Source organism: Schistocerca piceifrons, chromosome 6, assembly GCF_021461385.2.
Source record: "Schistocerca piceifrons isolate TAMUIC-IGC-003096 chromosome 6, iqSchPice1.1, whole genome shotgun sequence".
NCBI classification, from domain to species: domain Eukaryota; kingdom Metazoa; phylum Arthropoda; class Insecta; order Orthoptera; family Acrididae; genus Schistocerca; species Schistocerca piceifrons.
Genome location: NC_060143.1, coordinates 404,531,065 through 404,549,040, shown reverse-complemented (window position 1 = coordinate 404,549,040; position 17,976 = coordinate 404,531,065). Strand labels below are relative to the sequence as shown.

General features: G+C 42.4%; 1 protein-coding gene across 1 annotated transcript; it reads right to left on the bottom strand.

Moving 5' to 3' along the window:
• Nucleotides 1-14,664: 14,664 nt before the first annotated feature.
• On the bottom strand, nucleotides 14,665-15,687 carry LOC124803351 (piggyBac transposable element-derived protein 4-like). The gene has a single exon (XM_047264536.1). The coding sequence runs from the start codon at nucleotides 15,685-15,687 to the stop codon at nucleotides 14,665-14,667; it is 1,023 nt and encodes a 340-aa protein (XP_047120492.1).
• Nucleotides 15,688-17,976: the final 2,289 nt, after the last annotated feature.

Here is a 17,976-nt window from a genome sequence, read left to right as displayed (position 1 = left end):
TGATGTCCTTGGGTTAGTTAGGTTTACGTAGTTTTAAGTTCTAGGAGACTGATGACCTCAGAAGTTAAGTCCCATAGTGCTCAGGTACATTTGAAAATCGGAAAAGCAAAGGCACTGAAATGTGAACTGCGAGAAACTTAACATCAAAATTGGTGGTGAGGCAGTAGAGTAAGTTAAGGAATACTACTCCGTAGCCTGAAAAATGACCAGTGGTGGACGCAGCAAGGGGGACATCAAAAATATACTATTACAGGTGAAGAGGGAATTCCTGGTCAAGGGAAATCTACTAGCATCAAATATAGGCCATAATTTGAGGAGGAAGTTTCTGAGAATATACGTTTCGAGCACAACAGTGTGGGATACTGAATAATAGACAGTAGGAAAACTGAAACAACGAAGGAGAATCGAGGGCTTTGGAACGTTATGCTACAGAACAATGTTGAAAATTAGGTGGACTGATAAGGTAAAGAATGTGAAGGTTGTCTGCAGAACCAGCAAAGAAAGGAACATTTAGAAAACACTGACAAGAAGAAAGGACTGGGTGATAGGAAATGTGTTACATCAGGTGATAATCCTACGGTGTTAGTGGGTGCTGTAGAGGGGAAGACAGAGGTTTGAAAACATCCAACAAATAATTGATGATGTATGTTCCAAGTGCTACTCTGAGATGAGTTTAGTGTAAGAGGGCAATTCGTGGCACACCGTAACACACCATTCAATAGACTGATGACTGAAAGAAAAACGGATTCCTGTAATCGTTTTAGAAAAATGCCAGGATTGTTGCTCTGATGAAGTCTGGATGGACTCGAGTGTTGTTGAACCCAATATGGGCTGTGATGCTAGTGCAGGATGGTTGAGATCTCAGTATGTATAACTAGGCGATCTGCTGTCATAGAATCATAAAAGCAGTGAAACTAACAATAATTCTCTTTATCTGAGTCCATACTATAGTCGAGCGAATCGTCCTGTTCCAGTCAGCGTCCCAGCGGTGTGCGCCTGCCCCGGGCTGCAGTGGCTGCTTAGCTCAGCACACGTACAAAGCATAGTGCCGCAGCTTACAGAGGCAGGCGGAGGCAGCATCTAGTAGCAGTTGTGGGTGCATGACCGACAGTACTACAGAGTTCTCAGAGTGAGATTTTCACTCTGCTGCGGAAAGTGTGCTGATACGAAACTTCCTGGCAGATTAAAACTGTATACCGGACCGAGACTCGATCTCGGGACCTTTGCTTTTTGCGGGAAAGTGCTCTGCCACTGAGCTACCCAAGCACTTGCCCGCGAAAAGCAAAGGTCCCGAGTTCGAGTCTCGGTCCGGTACACAGTTTTACTCTGGCAGGATGTACTACAAAATTTACTGCAAACGATAACAGGTAACACACATCAACAGTCTAGACTGTCACTGCAAGGTGTAAAACGGGCTGAGCCGACGTGACAGAAGATTCTGGGGTGGCGCACGAAACAATTCAACACTACAGTTCCGTCTACTACCATGGAAGGTATTTACTGATGTCTTAACAGATATCCTACCGTCCTGTCCTTTCTTATGGTCACGTACTACACGTCTCTCTCATTCTGCACAGGAGTTGGAGTTTGGAGAATGTGGGAGTTCTAAAGGAAAGGATTTGCCCTCAACATCTACACACGGAGATGGTACCGGGAGTGTTGATAATTGAGCAGCGCAACAGGATAACCGAGGTTATGTGTTGGCGAGTAACTCATAACAAAAGTGGTGATGGTGGTCATACTGAACACGTCATAAGTATAACGTATTCTTATATTGTTAAGACGCTGTATTGTACATTAACAAATTTCGACAGGATACTTTTTTTGGATCGTTTTGTTTACCACCCCATAATATTTGCATCCACAATGTTCCATGCTTGCCAGTAGGCAACGGGGCTAGACATGTGGCAATCAAACTCGCTTTAGCGCCAGGGCGGAGACCACTTTCGTGTCAGCTCGGCCCTTGGCTTCCTGCTGAGGAAAACAATGACACTCTTCTGCTTGCCAGGCCACAGGTTACGGATTCTAAAAAGGGAAGCCGCTGCGTAGCATTCCTATGAAAAGGACAGAGCCAATATATGCACTAGCCTCTCTGATCGGAGTATGACTCTAATGTCATCGCAGACTTGAAGTTAAAAATCGGCTTTGAGACGCAGGTTGGGAAAACTGCGTGAGTTCCTAAAACAAGGAGCCACACAAAGTAAATTACAATCGGAGACTAAATTAAAAAGCATTCCAATGCTCATCCATCCTTGTATAGATGTGCAATGAAATAATGCATTGACCTATACAGACACTGATTAATACAGACTTCTTTCATGCCTAAACCAAGGCAACGCTACTAGAAAAATAAATAAGTCTCACCCCGTATGGAAATCGCATGTTTTGTAAGTGTGCGATCACTATGGGAAGAAGACAGTGGTGCATGGGCAGATTTGTGTCGGTCCTGTATTGCGATATCGTTGATGCGACCGCTTGAGACACGCCGGAATTCCGAGACCAATTTTCGTTGTGTTTGCAGTACATTCTATAGTCACTTTCTTACCGCATTCGTTATTTTCGAATACATTTCGTGAAATACTGGATGAATCATATCGAACAGAGCAGCTGCACTACGTTATCAATAAGTAATGTATGTGGTTATCAGTCCGCATGGATAATTAGGTCAAAATATTGCGCATTTGATGGCAGTAGGTGGAGAGACTCTATCCTCATTTAGGAGTGTCGAAAAGCACTCTTTCAGCATCTTCCATATAAAGGTCAAAGTATGCAACGATGGATTTATAGCTAAACAGATCAACAACATTCGTGGAGTAACATTTCCACCAGCATGAACTACACCTATTATTATGGATTCTGTTAGCAACTTAATGTGTTTTATTTGCTTTATGATACTTCTTAACAGTTATATCGACGTGCAAACACCCTACAAAGAGGAAAACCTTACTCATCAAGCAATGTTGCCTCTCTCCAACCACACGGAGTGAAATACCTTATTGCGAAACAGATCAAGCTGTAAATCTGAAAGCTGTAAAGAACGTGATGTGTCGACAGTACAGGGGGAAGCGGGTGAGAAAGCCGACGATGCAGATATGTCAGTTGCTATGAGCTGTGTACGTAGAATCATTGTGACATTACCCTTATTTTGGTTTGTGCCGCCACTTGTCACAAAGTGTTATGATTTTTCTTCATTTAATGGAATGCAGTTTTCAGTGAAGTGAAAATGCATGTGGGCTCATTCTCAGTATCATGCCATTTATGAGGTTCGTTGTTTGAGATAGTCATTTAGTCAGTACTGTCAACGAACTTCACGCTTATCATGGTACGACAGAGAAAGTTTTACGTTCGAGATGTTGTGTAGATTAAATGCTGCGATCCGGCCGGAGCGACCGAGCGGTTCTAGGTGCTTCAGTCTTGAAACGTACGACCGAACGGTCGCAGCTTCGATTCCCGCCTCGGGCATGAATATGTGTGATGTCCTTAGGTTAGTTAGGTTTAAGTAGTTCTAAGTTCTAGGGGACTGATGACCTCAGATGTTAAGTCCCATTGTGCTCAGAGCCATTTGAACCATTTGAAATGCTGCGATCTTCACTATCACAATGATTCGCATTGTCTTTGACCTAAATACAAAGGCTTATTTACTCCGCATACTGTCACTTTGCTACTTGGGGGACAATATTATGCGTTCACTGTGAACAATTGTAGCCCACAAAAAAGCTTTCATACTGATCTGTGGTGGCAGTTCACAAACTTCACGTAGATCATCGTACAGGTATCTCATAATTCTAACTCGTGTACTATCCTTTTACTTGCGGGGTATTAGGGTTACAGGTCTAGATATTTCGGTTGATGAGTGAGGATAGTGCACTACTCAACGTTACATCAGTATATACATCGTTTTAGGCTATTATAACTATCACAACTGGTATGTTGGTAGGTTGGTTGATACCTCCAATTACGCGTGCCACAAACAAGTCAAGTTCCACAGGTAGCACGTCTGGTATTGAACTGTGGACACATGGAGGCAAAACGAAAAGTCTGTACTGCAGGTGCAGTCCACCTCGTGCTGCTGTTAACGATTGGGAAAGGAAGGATCAGGTAGTAAACTGTTTGATGTATTTTCGAGAATACTTAGAGAAAAAATAACTAACATACTGAAGTGAGCTCACATTAAAGCACCAAATATCACAGTATTGTGTATATACTCTAGCCTCTTGCATTTTCTGTCATAGAATTTGTGGTTGGCAGCAACGACTCGGGCAGAAGAAACTGCAACCTTCTTTCAGTGAACACTAGACGGAGAGAAACAGGTCACCTGTGGGACACGTGCACTGAGCGTTCCGCAAAAACTTAGTTTTGCTTCTGAACAGTTTATCCATTCCTGGAATCTAGAATCTCGACCTTTTTTGCCTGTAATCTACATTGATACTAGCAATATATTGGTCCCAGGAATTCCAAAACTATCGAGATTAATTTCAGTAATATAAATGTGACGACGTTATACAGGAGGCAGGTGACCACTGTTATAATAATCAGTAGTTCTCCATTCAGACTGACTTGGTCCCAATGATGAAAGTAAAACATCAGGCAAGGAGATAAGTCATTCCTTGCCTGATGTCTGACTTTCAACATTGTGACAAAGACACCCAGAATGATGAACTACTGATTGTTTTCATTTCAAATTTATCATTGGCAAATAAATTACAGAAATATCTTTTTCGTATCGTATAATCATATATTAACGATTTTCGTATTTTTTTCCTCTCCTTGTACTGTGAAGTCTTATTTCTTGCCAAATCTCTTTATTGTAGATCAATGGGAATGTACGTAGTGGTTCAGATGACCTTGCTAGGATCAAAACATTCGACATAAATGGCCGTACGTTTTGACTGCATCGACTTAAAAGCATCACTGTTTTTACGTCGTCAAGGGAGCGTATACCTCACTATGCAACGTGACACTTGCTAAGAAAAAGAGTTTTTAGCAATTGAACGGATAGACAGACGGACAGAATGACAACAAACCGATCCAACAAAGGTTCCTTTTATACTGCTTGACGCATGGAAACCTGTAAACGATATACACTTGGATACCCTCCCGTAAGCACTGTACAGGAAGCTGTGAACTGTTCAGTAGGTTTCGTTTCAATAGGCTTACAGCAGAAACGGAAAAAAAATTGAGTAATAAATCTCAGGTACTGATATCCATGTTCATAATTTTACTTGTGACTCTCTCCCTATTCTGTACTTCACAATAGTTAACTTTTCTCTGTAATGCTTTATGATTTTGCATATTCTCTCACCATTTTTATCGTATTTCATGAATTGTTTAATCCTTTTGCTTAAGATCTTATGAACAGTATGCTCTGAATTATGAATTCAATTGTTCCGCGATCAAGTAGATTTGCCTCACATGGCTCCACGGAACCTGAGAGGCAAGGAAAATAAGTGGTAGGATGACATAAATAGGAATTATAGACGAAATTACAAGACAGAGCGTGATGAGTTAACATGAAAAAAGACTAGTTTGGTGAGTTTTTGAGAAGTGTGTTGACACAAGCTGGCTTTCAAGGCAAATGTACTCTATTACGTGGTGGGAATAAGTAGTAAATCGGGATAAAGAGACCCTCATGTTAGGAATGAGAGAGGAACAGTTATTGAAGGACTTAAGACAGGTAGAAATTGACAAAAATATTTGATCATAAGCAAGCATTCACAAAAGCTGAAGGACAGGCCGTAGGTTGTGTATAGCTAAGGTGAGTGTTTTCATCGTCGAGTTCCTGTAAAATCGAAATGTGTGGAGCTACACCATGATTCTTGGGACAACTAGCTATCTTAAATTAAAAGGAATTTCAGCGTTGGCCGTAATATTAATGGTTTATTGATTGCAAAATCGATTTTCAATCATATAGTGATCATCTTCACTGCTGTGGTGTACAAATTAAACTCATAGGCACTGGTATCAAGTTATTATCAGTAACCAAAGGTGAGAAACGATCACAGTAATAAAGTTATTGCGAAACAAATTACGATCGGCCGCACCGAAATTTCCATTTAAATCAGTGACAAAATAACATCATTCTTACGGGGAGAGGTGACGTCAATATTGCTGACACATAATTCACAATCTATTAAAAGTTATTAGTGAGTAACTATATCAGGAACATATTAAACAGTCATAATACGACGAGTTATTGTGATGGTTTCTCAGTTTTGGATACTAGCAATAACTTGACACCAGTGCCTATGAGTTTAATTTGTACACCATAGCACTGAAGATGATCACCATGTGATTGAAAATCGATTTTGCTATCAATAAACCATCAATATTACGGCCAACGCTGACCTTCCTTCTAATTTAACATATATTGTCGTTGTGCACACAGCACTCCATGGAGTCGCCAATCAATAAGTAGCTATCTGATTACCTGATGTTGGCTGTGATGGGGGGGGGGGGGGGGGGGGGGAGGGGAGCGTGAGGTGAGACGGTGTTTGACATCGTCCCATAAGTAACAGAAACAAGGAGTGCGAAAACACGAACACAGTTTGCCAAAGTGAGGGTTGTCGGCTGTGTCACCAGTTCACAATACGTGAAATATCGTAACTGTCGTAACATTATGACTGTTACTCATTAATAACTTTTAATTGATTGAGAATTATGAGTCAGCGATATTGACGTCACCTCTCCGTAAGACTGTTGTTGTTACGTCACTGATTTAAATGAAAACTTCGGTGCGGCCGATCGTAATTTGTTTCGCAAATTCGGAATTGGGCCAGCGGCGCCGGCTAACCGGATGGATGCCACGCCGCAAACGGAGCACGTGGTGCGCGTTGCCCGCCTCGCTGGCTGGCGCGGACCGCAGGCCGCCGGCAGCGCCACGCTGTGCCTGCGGTCGCTGCCCGCACTACAGCCGCAGCTGCCGGCCGGCCTGTGTTCCTGTCCGCCCAGCTGTGATATGAGCTCCACCAAGCATTTACCACTTCCACTGCGCCAGCGTATTCTGCGTTAAATTAAGCCTCGCCGCTGTTTGCCATAATTATTATGATACAAATACCCGGTTCCGTAGCCGAGGTCGCTAACACACGCTGATGTTGCGGGGACAGCCCTGCTGACAAGGAAAAAAAATCACTGCTCGTGATTAAAGTTGCAACACCATGAAGACTGCATGCAATACACGTCATACTGAGATGAATTTTACTATATGCTTGGATACGAAAATGATTATCATTTCAGCGCAAAATCACAAAGCAGCTCACAGTATCATCACGTACATGATGCAAAAATGGTTCAAATGGCTCTTAGCTCTGTGGGACTTAACATCTGAGGTCGTCAGTCCCCTAAACTTAGAACTGCTTAAACCTAACTAACCTAATGACAACACACACATCCATGCCCGAGGCAGGATTCAAACCTGCGACCGTAGCAGCAGCTCGGTTCCATACTGAAGCGTCTACAACGGCTCGGTCACAGAGACCGGCTGTAGATGATGCATAAAGGAAAAGAGTACTCAGCGGCTTTCTCATTCTGGAAACGAACGGAAAGTATGGTAAATCTCCCATCTTCCGTAGCATTCTACACACCACAGTAGCCTCCTGGTGAATGCCAAAGGTACACACTTCAGGGAACTGTGTGCGGAATTGGGGAATCCGGCATTCCTGAACTGGGGAATGTACTGACAGGGATTTGAAGCGATGCCTACTTCAGTGCGGTGGCCATCTGCTCTAGTTTTCTCGGTTGAGGATCAATAGCATATAGAGCCCGATCGAGGTGGTCCCATAGATTCTCGAATGAGTTAAATTCCTGGAATTTGACAGCCTGGGCAGTACTATAAACTTATATTGGTGCTCTTTGAACCACGCACGTACATGGCGCGCCGTGTGACACGTTGCATTGCCCTGCTGGTAGATGCCATAGTGCTGAGGAAAAACAAACTGCATGTAGTGGTAGGACATAAATATAGTTGTGTTGATCCGTTGTGCCTTGAAGAATGACCAGATCATGCAACACACGAAATCATTCGCCTGATCACATCGCTCCCTCGTCCAGCCTGGATCATTCCAAAGGTTTCTGCAGGATGTTTTCCTCCAGAAGTTTCACCCAGTACTCTTTCAGGACCATCCGCCCGATGGAGCATAAAACTCGATTTATCTGGAAACACCAGGTGTTCAGTTGGGGTATTGGCGTGCAAATTGCAGCCTTCGTCGCAGATGAACAGCAATTATCATGGATGCATGAACCAGGCCCTGCTAGGAGGACCAGGCCCATACAGCGCAACGTAAGCTGAGAGTGGTAGTTGAGGAGACACTGTCGGTAGCCCCTTGTTTCATCTGGGTTTTCAGTTGCTCAACAGTTGCACGTCCATTCTCCGTATATAACTGCCCAGCCGTCCTTAAACCCTGTCATCTGTGACCTTGGTGCATCACTGTTACCTCGGCGCCGCTTTTGGATAGCGCGATTTTGCCATGCATGGTATACTTTAACCACAGCAGCCAGTGAAAAATTGACAGACTTAGTCGTTTCGGAAATGCTTCTACCCCTTGGCCTGAAAGTCAATGATTATGCCCTATTGGGCGTCAAGTAAATCACTCCATTTCCGCATAACGACAACAACTGTACTGTCGTCCGCGTCCTCCCGAAGCTAATGCTGCTGCTTACCGACCATCAGTGGTTATTACACGTTGTCGTCGAACATAGATGGCTCTTTTTTTTTTTTCAACGTTTAGCTACGTCTTCCAGTTACTTCCCTTTACAGTTGCAGCTCCGAGTTAGAAATCTGAGTTAGTGCGCCACCAAGTTATCACTACCCACGTCATAGAAGGCCGCTTTACTAGGCTACCAACTCACCATTACCCTCATCATATAGAAGGAAGCCGCCTGCGATTTCCACCAGTACCCTACGGTGGCCAACAGCCCGTTGTGTGTGCCAAACTGTGGTCCTCATAAATAGCGACCCATGTGAGCAGAGAGGTTAAAATCAGAGGGAGACAAGACCGGGCTGTATGGTGGCTTCTCATCAGAGACAGTACAGGAGCATCTTCTTTGTACCTGAAGTGTTAGGCCAGGAATTTCATGAAGATGAAACAGATGACAGATACGTTATGAGGGGTGCAGGAGATCAGCCGCAACCCCTCAGTTGGCACGGCGCACTCACCGGGAAAGACTATTTTTCTTGGTACCTTGATATAATCACTGTGTACTCAGAATTACGACGCGATGGACGGGCGTATTACTTATACTACAGAAAAAATCTATGCGAAGCTTCAACAGATTTTCACAATGTTTTTCTGCAACCGATCGGAAGTGGAGAACAAAGAAAAAAACGAGATAACCCTTATATTTTCGAAGTCTTTAGGACAAACATTTAGGAGCCAATCATCATATCATAGGGAACAACAACTGATAAAATCTTACGCAACCAAACTGCTTAGGTCATCGGTTCAAAAGCTTACACACTGTTTAATGTAACTTAAATTAACTTCTGCTATGGACAACACACACACACCTATGCCCGAGGGAGGACTCGAACCTCAGACGGGGAAGCTGCGCGGACCGTGTAAGACGCCGTGGACCACGTGGCTACACCGCGCAGCAACAACTCCTGTTATAGACAAATGTACTGTGATGTTTCCCACGGAGATTTTCACCAGGAAAACCGTAAGAGTGAGTGCCTGAAAACGTAGAAAGATGTTTTGGAAATGAATAGGGAACTTCAATTTTTACGCGGCCTACCGTCTTTCACGCGGAGCGATACATATTTTACGTGAATACTGCAGAGTGCCTACAATGTGTCGGCTCTCACGGCTACAGTGTTAAACGACATGTGTAGCTGGGATGTTGAGGGGAACATTTTTTCTCTGTCAGAAGTTGTTCCTGAAGTAGCCTATCGTCCGTACAAAATTATCTCTATGCTTCTTAAACACCATAATTCGCTATGTGCTGAAATTTATGTTCCTGGCTGAGTACAGTGTACTGAACAACATTATATTAGTTTTTCTTTCATTTTGTAATAATTGTGGCTAGTAGGAGTAGTATGCTTTTCGGTTGTTTTGAACCTCCAAGTACATGTGGCAAGACTAAGTAGTTAACGGTTAATTTTTCTACTGGGCAGCCTTCAGGTGTCGAAGTGTGGACGCCAAGACGCAAAACGAATAGTCTATACAGCAGACATAGGCCTCTTAATAGCGCAAATGCGGCGTTCAGGAAACTCAAGTAGTTCATTATGCGACATGTGTGTGGGAAAACTGACAAAGAAAAAACAACCAGCACACTAACCTGTATACATATTAAGATACCACATGTAAATATAGCTCGACCTATGTACCTTACACGCCGTATCTCTCGCTTTGTACCACGCTGACGATCCATGCACTTATACTAAGATCCATACATCTTTCGACAAACAATGTCGGACTGCTGCGCTGTGAATGTGGTCCGAAGGTGTGCCAATGTGGTGAATGACTGTTGAGGTGAAACAATAATTAGTGATCAGTCTCTGGGGAACATACCACACCTCAGTTGTACAAGGCCTGTCCAGGGAAAGAGAGGGCGAGGGATGTCTCGCTGAGGCTCTTTTCCCTAACTGCTCGTGGGAGGGAAATCGCTCATTATTAACAAACATAAACTCCTCTAGTGGGTCTGGTTGATGACCATTAACGTCTGCCGTCTCTGGCGATAGCGCAGGGTTGTATTTCGCACGCAAACCATCATAAAGGTACCGAATGACATCCTGCGACAGATTGTGGTAAGCATCTTGCACGCTTTGTTCTAATCAGGCAATTGTTCTATCAGGTCCTGGAGAATGAATAAGTGTCCTCTTCATCATGTCTCATACGCTTTCAGTTGGCGAGAAACCTTTGACTTTGCTAGCCAGAACTTCCAGCTGTCATCTACTTCTACATCTATACTTTGCAAACCACCGCCAAGTGTTTGGCAGAGGATACGACCCTTTGGCAGAGGATACGCCCCTTTGTATCAGTTTTATGGTTTTTCAGTAATGATTGGTTAAATGTCTCGGCATGTGCTGTAATTAATCTACTCTCGTCCTCAAAACTCATTCAGGTGCGATACGTAGAGGATTGTAGTATATTCCTACAGCCATCATTGAATATTTGTAAACAGGCTTTAACGGGACACATTACGTCTGTCTTCAAGAGTCTGCCATTTCAGTTTCTTACGCCCACCGCTGGTACTGAGTTTTGCCAAAAAATCTCGAGCGAAACTTTTATTTCCATTTCGGTGAATTTGAGTTTCTTGTCTACTGTGACGAATACGCCACCTTTCTTTCACATCAGCCTGTCCTTTCGATATACACCTCAATTTTCTACAAAGATCTCACTGCCATCAACTTCAGTTTTCAACCAGTTTCCTGTACCTAGTATCATGTGAGATTCACTGCTTTTCAGTATTGCTGCAAACTCTGAAACTCGGTTGCGAAAGATCAACAGTGAACTACAAGGATTTTAATAATCTCGCCTGTATTTGGGGGGGGGGGGGGGGGAGGGGCATTACTTTGGTTATTGCACAAGTACTTCCAAGTCTCTAGCAGGACTGTATGGAGAGTCACCTAATTTAAAGAAATGTCTCTGTACAACTCAAACACAATCGGATGCCTCACCCATTTAAAAGCAACCTACAATTCTCAATCATACGCCGTAATTCTGGTCAGTCAAAGCCTGGCTTGTTACTGAACCTTCGAAACCTCTAGTTCAATCCTTCCACTCGACCGAGAACCAGGGGTCTGAAATCAGTTGTGGGGACATTGCAGCAAATTGTTAGGTTCACTGAAATTCCTTGCTCAAGGCTCATCTTCTAAACCTTCTTTTCCAGTTGCTGAAATGATTAGAGAATGACCTCAGACCCCAGATAACAGGCCTCGTTTGTTCCAAAGTCTGCCACAATAGGCAGTTGGTTTAACGGTATCCCATCAATGGCTGCTGAGTAGCCTCTTCCGCAACTCGAAAGAGCACCCCAGCACACACATTGAACGATATTTGGTCTTCCTTCCCATTCCTTGCTGCCGATTTCATAAGGAGTGCCATTATTCATTATACGTTAGAAATGCTGATGGTTAAGTGATGCCTACAATTTTAAGTTCGCCTCCCCTTGACACAGGTGAAGCAAGACCCACAAGGTCAATTTCAATTTCATTGCGAGACAGAACCTACAGCCTGTTGGTTGAAGAATACCCTAAATCCTCTTTGGTCCCCTTCTATTCTGCAAACGACGCCTAGGCCTACCACTGACACACCACTTGCAGTCAATTGGATAGGTGGTGACAGACACAATACTTCCTGCAGAGGAGGCAGGATTCAAAGGAGAGAATAGTACAGATTATACCAAAAAGAATCGTCCAATTTGGCACGTCTATATTTCAGAAACTAATAAATATATATATAACGAATTTTCATTTTTGATTTACGGGAAACTCATTCATGGTAGCTGGTAACGGAGGCACATAAACAGAGTCTTTTATAAACCCCCACAAGAAATAATCTTATACAGTCATGTCTGGTGACTCTGGAGGCCAGTAATGTAAGGCTGAATCATTTGGTCCAGTGCTACTGGTCCATAATTCCCGCACTTCCAGATGCCACTGTGGTGGTGCCCCGTCCTGTTCGTAAATGGTGTCGCTGGAATCAGTGTCCAACCGTGGGAAAAGAAAGATATCAAGAATATCGAGATATGTGCCTCCTATAACAGTGTTCTCGACAAAGAAACTGACTGTACATCTTTTCCCGTCAAGCTGCACAAAACACATAAAATTTTGGAGAGTTTCTCTCGTGTTGTGCAACTTTATGTGGTTGTTCGATACCCCATATTCTCGCTTTCTGATGGTTCGGCTTTCAATTTATACGGAATGTTACCTTGTCACAAACCACTAAGCGTGTAAGAAAATTGTCATCCTCCTTCTTGCGAAGAACGAAATTACAGAACTCAACAGTTGGATTTAGTCACCTCCACAAAGAGCTTGCAGTAGCTGAATTTTTTATGATTTCACGTGTAAATGTCGGCGCAACACTCGCCAGACGGACATCGAAGGCTTGTTAAGCTGTTGACCTGTGCGGCGAACGGATTTCTGGGGTACTTGGGGAGTCCCTACGATCTGCCTTTACATAAACAATATGTTTCTCGGAATTGTTCATGCCATTGTCTAATGCTCTGTGCTGTAAAAGGATCCACATCATACCTCGTGCGCTGAATAGTTATTACTGACTCTCACTGTGCAAATCGTAGAACACAAAACGCTTTCTGTTGCCCCGACACCATTTTTACTAGAACTGTAGAAGGTGTACGCTGATACTACCTAGCGAGAAGCATGTAAAGAGAGTTTGCTTTTTCCAACAAAAAATGGTTCAAATGGCTCTGAGCACTATGGGACTCAACTTCTGAGGTCATTAGTCCCCTAGAACTTAGAAATAGTTAAACCTAACTAACCTAAGGACATCACAAACATCCATGCCCGAGGCAGGATTCGAACCGGCGACCGTAGCGGTCTTGCGGTTCCAGACTGCAGCGCCCTTAACCGCACGGCCACTTCGGCCGGCCTTTTTCCAACAGAAGATTATTCACTCACATATCTCAAATAACGTAATAGCTATGATTTTCTTTAACCCTAGGACTCGCTCTGTTAAAATTTCCCTAGTACTCCATCTGGGGTCATACATGACCCCAATCAATATATAATTGACTGTGTGTACTAATCATTCAGAGAACAACGTACTGTCGCTTAATACTGTCTGTTTACATTTTATTTATTATTTAGAGACATTTCACAGCTTTTCTAACAGGTATGTACATAGTAGAATTAAATTACATATGGCAGAGTAATTACATATCAGAAGTTACAATATTACTCTAAGTCATAATTTGTTTCACTCATAAATGTTTCACAATGGCTTAAAATTTACAGAAAATGTGATGAACAACTCAACAGGAAACATAATTCTAACTGGAGTCCGTACCATAGTCATCTGCACATATTTTGCAAGTAGTAACTATTTCAGAACGTTCCTTGCAAACAAATTTGTTACACTTTTTGCATGTCAAACTGTATTTTGTGTCCTTTGATCGGGAGCAAATGGAGCATCTGCCTCGCTTTCTCTTCTGATTTCGGGTATTACGTCTGGATATCCATTGTCTAACAGATAATCAAATTCACACCGTTTGATACAGCTAATTATATCCTTGTTCCTTGCTTGTGGTAAACTCAAACGACGTTCCACTTGGGGCTTTGCCATTTCTTTGGCAAACTTCATTAGAAAAAGACGTCTCTCTGTTTTTTCAACAGCAACAAAGAAGAGTCTGTAGGCATTGAGTGCAGCTAGATCGACAAGATCATAAAATACTGCTAATGTGTTCCCTTTTTCACAGAATAGTAAGAGCTCATTTGATCTGGCGTATCAACACCTGATTTTGTTGAGTTGTAATACAACACTACTTCTGGTTTTCGTTTCAAGTTGTTTTCTTTGGGCACTTCAAATGATTGATATTGTGTTGACAGGAGTAGCACAGCCTTATTTCTTTTTGGAACATACGAAACTAATAGGGTTTTACCACTGTATGCAAATCTGGTAGTGCATTCTTCCCTAGTTTTCGAAGGTAACAACTCTTTTGGGACTTCTTTTCTTGTAGAACGTAGAGTACCTACAAGTGTCAACTTCATTTTCAACAATTCTTGGCCAAGGTCATAGCTCGTGAAAAATTGTCAGTGGTAATATTCCCACCACTGCCAGCCAGATGACGCACTAAATCTAAGACCACTCTCTTGCCTTGATTCACTTCTCTCACATCACCACTCCTTCCAGTGTACATTTGAAGATTTGTCAGGTAACCATGTTCACAGTCTACTGCGCACCATATCTTGATGCTATACTTTCCTGGCTTTGAAGGAATGTAGACATTGAAACTGCACCGACCTCTGTATACGCAAAGATGTTCATCAACAGTAACGTTGCTGGAAGGTATAAATGATGTTTGAGATTGCACGGCAAACAAATCAAATATTTCCTGTACAGCTTCAGCCTTATTTCCAGTCTTCTCTTTCCTTTCAAGTCTTGTGATGCGGTCGTCAAACCGAAGTGAACGCAGAATGTCCTGATATCGCCTCCTCGACATAGTAGCACGGAATGGTGGAGTACCATATTCAAACTCCCAAAATTCGTCAATATATTTCCCCCGGCTCTTCTGTACGCCATACAGAATCAGCAAGCCTAAAAATGAAAGAAGCTCGCATCTGTCTGTATCACGCCAGTCAACTAATTTTCCGGACACTTTCAATTCATTTCCTCGTTGATTTGTGAACTGAACTATTATATCCAGTAATTCATTAGTAATAAACTGCTTGCAACAGTCAACAGCTGAGCTAACACTAACTGTACTAGGAATACCTGCTGAAAATCGTTGTATGTTGCGGACTGGAAATCTACGAATTGATGGTTCTTTTGTACTCCATGCAATATCCCGACCGCTGCTTACCAGTACTGCACTTTCATCTTCTCCACTGTCATCATTTTCAGCAAGAATATCATTTTCTTCTAATTCATGTAAACAAATTTCATCACTTTGGTCTACCTGTGTCTCTGTTCCATCATCTTCGGCGTCACTACCTTCTGAATCACTACTGCTACGAAATAAGTCTTCCACAGTTTGTTCTACACTATAGCCAGGAGCAAAACGTATTCCATCCATGCTGAAATTACACTGCAACAACAAACGTACAACAAACGTACAAACGAACTTCCAGTTTGAGGTTAGTTCTGAGTAACACCTGAATAACACCTGAATTCAGTGTTACCAACTCAAAATACTTAAGAAAGAGATTGACAGTTGATAATCTATACATTCTATGAATGTTACATATAATCTATCTGGGGTCATAATAGACCCCAACAGTAGTTTTTGTTAATTATTGATTTAAATGTTGCGTCAAGCGCTCTAAAAATTTTTGTGAGAGAACTACAATACTGTGTGGTAAAAGTAATAAAATTCTGGATTTTTACAAGAAATAGAAATATTATTTTATCCATAGTATAGATGATTTGGGTCATCTATGACCCCAGAATGAGTCCTAGGGTTAATCGGGTAAATCTTTTTGACACATCCTGTTCTTTAGATATCTGTTGTAACTATGGTACATGACCTCCGGACGCTCTCGCAGCACACCGACTTGCAGCAGCTGTCAATCGTTTGACAGTGGTCAGGGCGACTTCTACCTGCTAGCAGTGTCAAGTATCTCATCCCGTGGCTGGGAACAGTATTCACAGAAGGGCTGCGTTGTGGCTGGTGCAATGTTTTACAGAACAGAAAACAAATAATTTTAAATTTAGATTGCTGATTATATTTTAATCCGGTGAGCAAAAAATATTACTAATTTCCTTTACATAATGAACCACCTAATATAGAAAACGAGAGTTCCATTAAGCCAACAAAGCGGTCTGCGGTAAAAATTACTAGCTGTCTAAAACTTTTATGATTGTAGTCGCTAAAAACCTCGAAAACAGCGTAAACATAGATAATATTATCCTTTCCATATGGAAAATTAGAAGTATCATGATATTTTAGTCAGAATATGTACTATAGTGACTAAATCACAAACGCTGACCTGCTACGAAATAGGGTGTGGAAACGATAATGGTAACTTTCATAAATTCTTAAAAATCTATGCTCCTAGGCTTTGCTATGTATTGATATTCGGGGGGAATGTAAATCGCAACCACTGATTTGCTACGAAATAAATTATCCACAACATGCCTAAATTACGAAAATTTTCAAAAGTATGCTTTTGTAAACGCCTCAGACAGCATCACAGATCAGTCCTCCTGCGTAATCCACAACGGCTATAAAATGTATAGGATAACACAGTATCTTAGTATCAAAATATATTTAATGTTATTAGACGGAAAGAAAGAACATTTTAAAAGGTGTCTAGTTTATACAGATTTTCGAAACGATGTAGAAAGAGAACAACTACTCGAAATAACGTCATAGTTGAACAGATACTGTTACCACAGGGGAAAAGTCATGGAACAAAAAACAATTTAACGAAAATTTGACCAATATTGCGTTGTGACAGTTAATGCACACCAACAGACGGGCTGTACATGGTTGTCCCGCAGGTTGCTTCAGAGACTGACAACATTAGTGTTTCCATGAAGGACCGTGCCCTGTCAGTAAAGTTCTTTTGCAAGAACGGTGCGTCAGTAGCCCTGTAGTCGTTCTGGACACTCAAGAGTACGAAAAACTGTTTCGGTCCGATATGAGCTAAGGGCCAAGACAAATTAATTACAAAATTCTAAAAGAGAGTTCTATTCAAGTGTAATGTGGCAAAGGGAGGAAAGGAGTTGATCCGACATCTGTCGAAGACGTGTCCACAACTTTGCAGGAGGTATCGAACAGTGGATTGCAAATATGCAGTACATGGGGAATTGTCTGCATGTTGGACACGCCTGCGAGCACAGTCCGTAGAATCGTTCGAAACATTCTGCACATTCTGCATTTTTATCCATGAAAAATCACCTATGTTCAGGAGTTACTTCTTGCTGACCTGCCAGTAAGACAAACACAATCTCTGGAATTTATTATTCGCGTGGACGAGGACAATGTGAGGTTATGGTACATTCTGTGGACAGACGAAGCCCATTTACGTCCACAAAGACATGTTAATACGTAGAATCTCCCAATGTGGGCAACGGAAACTCCGCACGCACATCAACCACTACTTCATTCTGCAGAGGTGACTGTGTGGTGCTGTTTGACGGCATCGTTTAACGAAGGACGGTATTGTCTCGAAGATATGTCCTGCGGGTCCTGTTACCTGTACCACTACTGTTAAACCTTATGAGAGTATTGTGCGCACCAATGTCATTCCAACCATTCAGCAACATCGATATGTGGGTAGGTTAATTTTTTATGCAGTTTGACACTCCACCGCACATTGCACAGCCTGTGAAGCGACTGCTGCGGAGGCACTTGGGAAAT

What these genes read in the sequence shown, in the direction of transcription:
- LOC124803351 (XM_047264536.1), bottom strand. Translation starts at nt 15,687, where the DNA reads ATGGATGGAATACGTTTTGCTCCTGGCTATAGTGTAGAACAAACTGTG.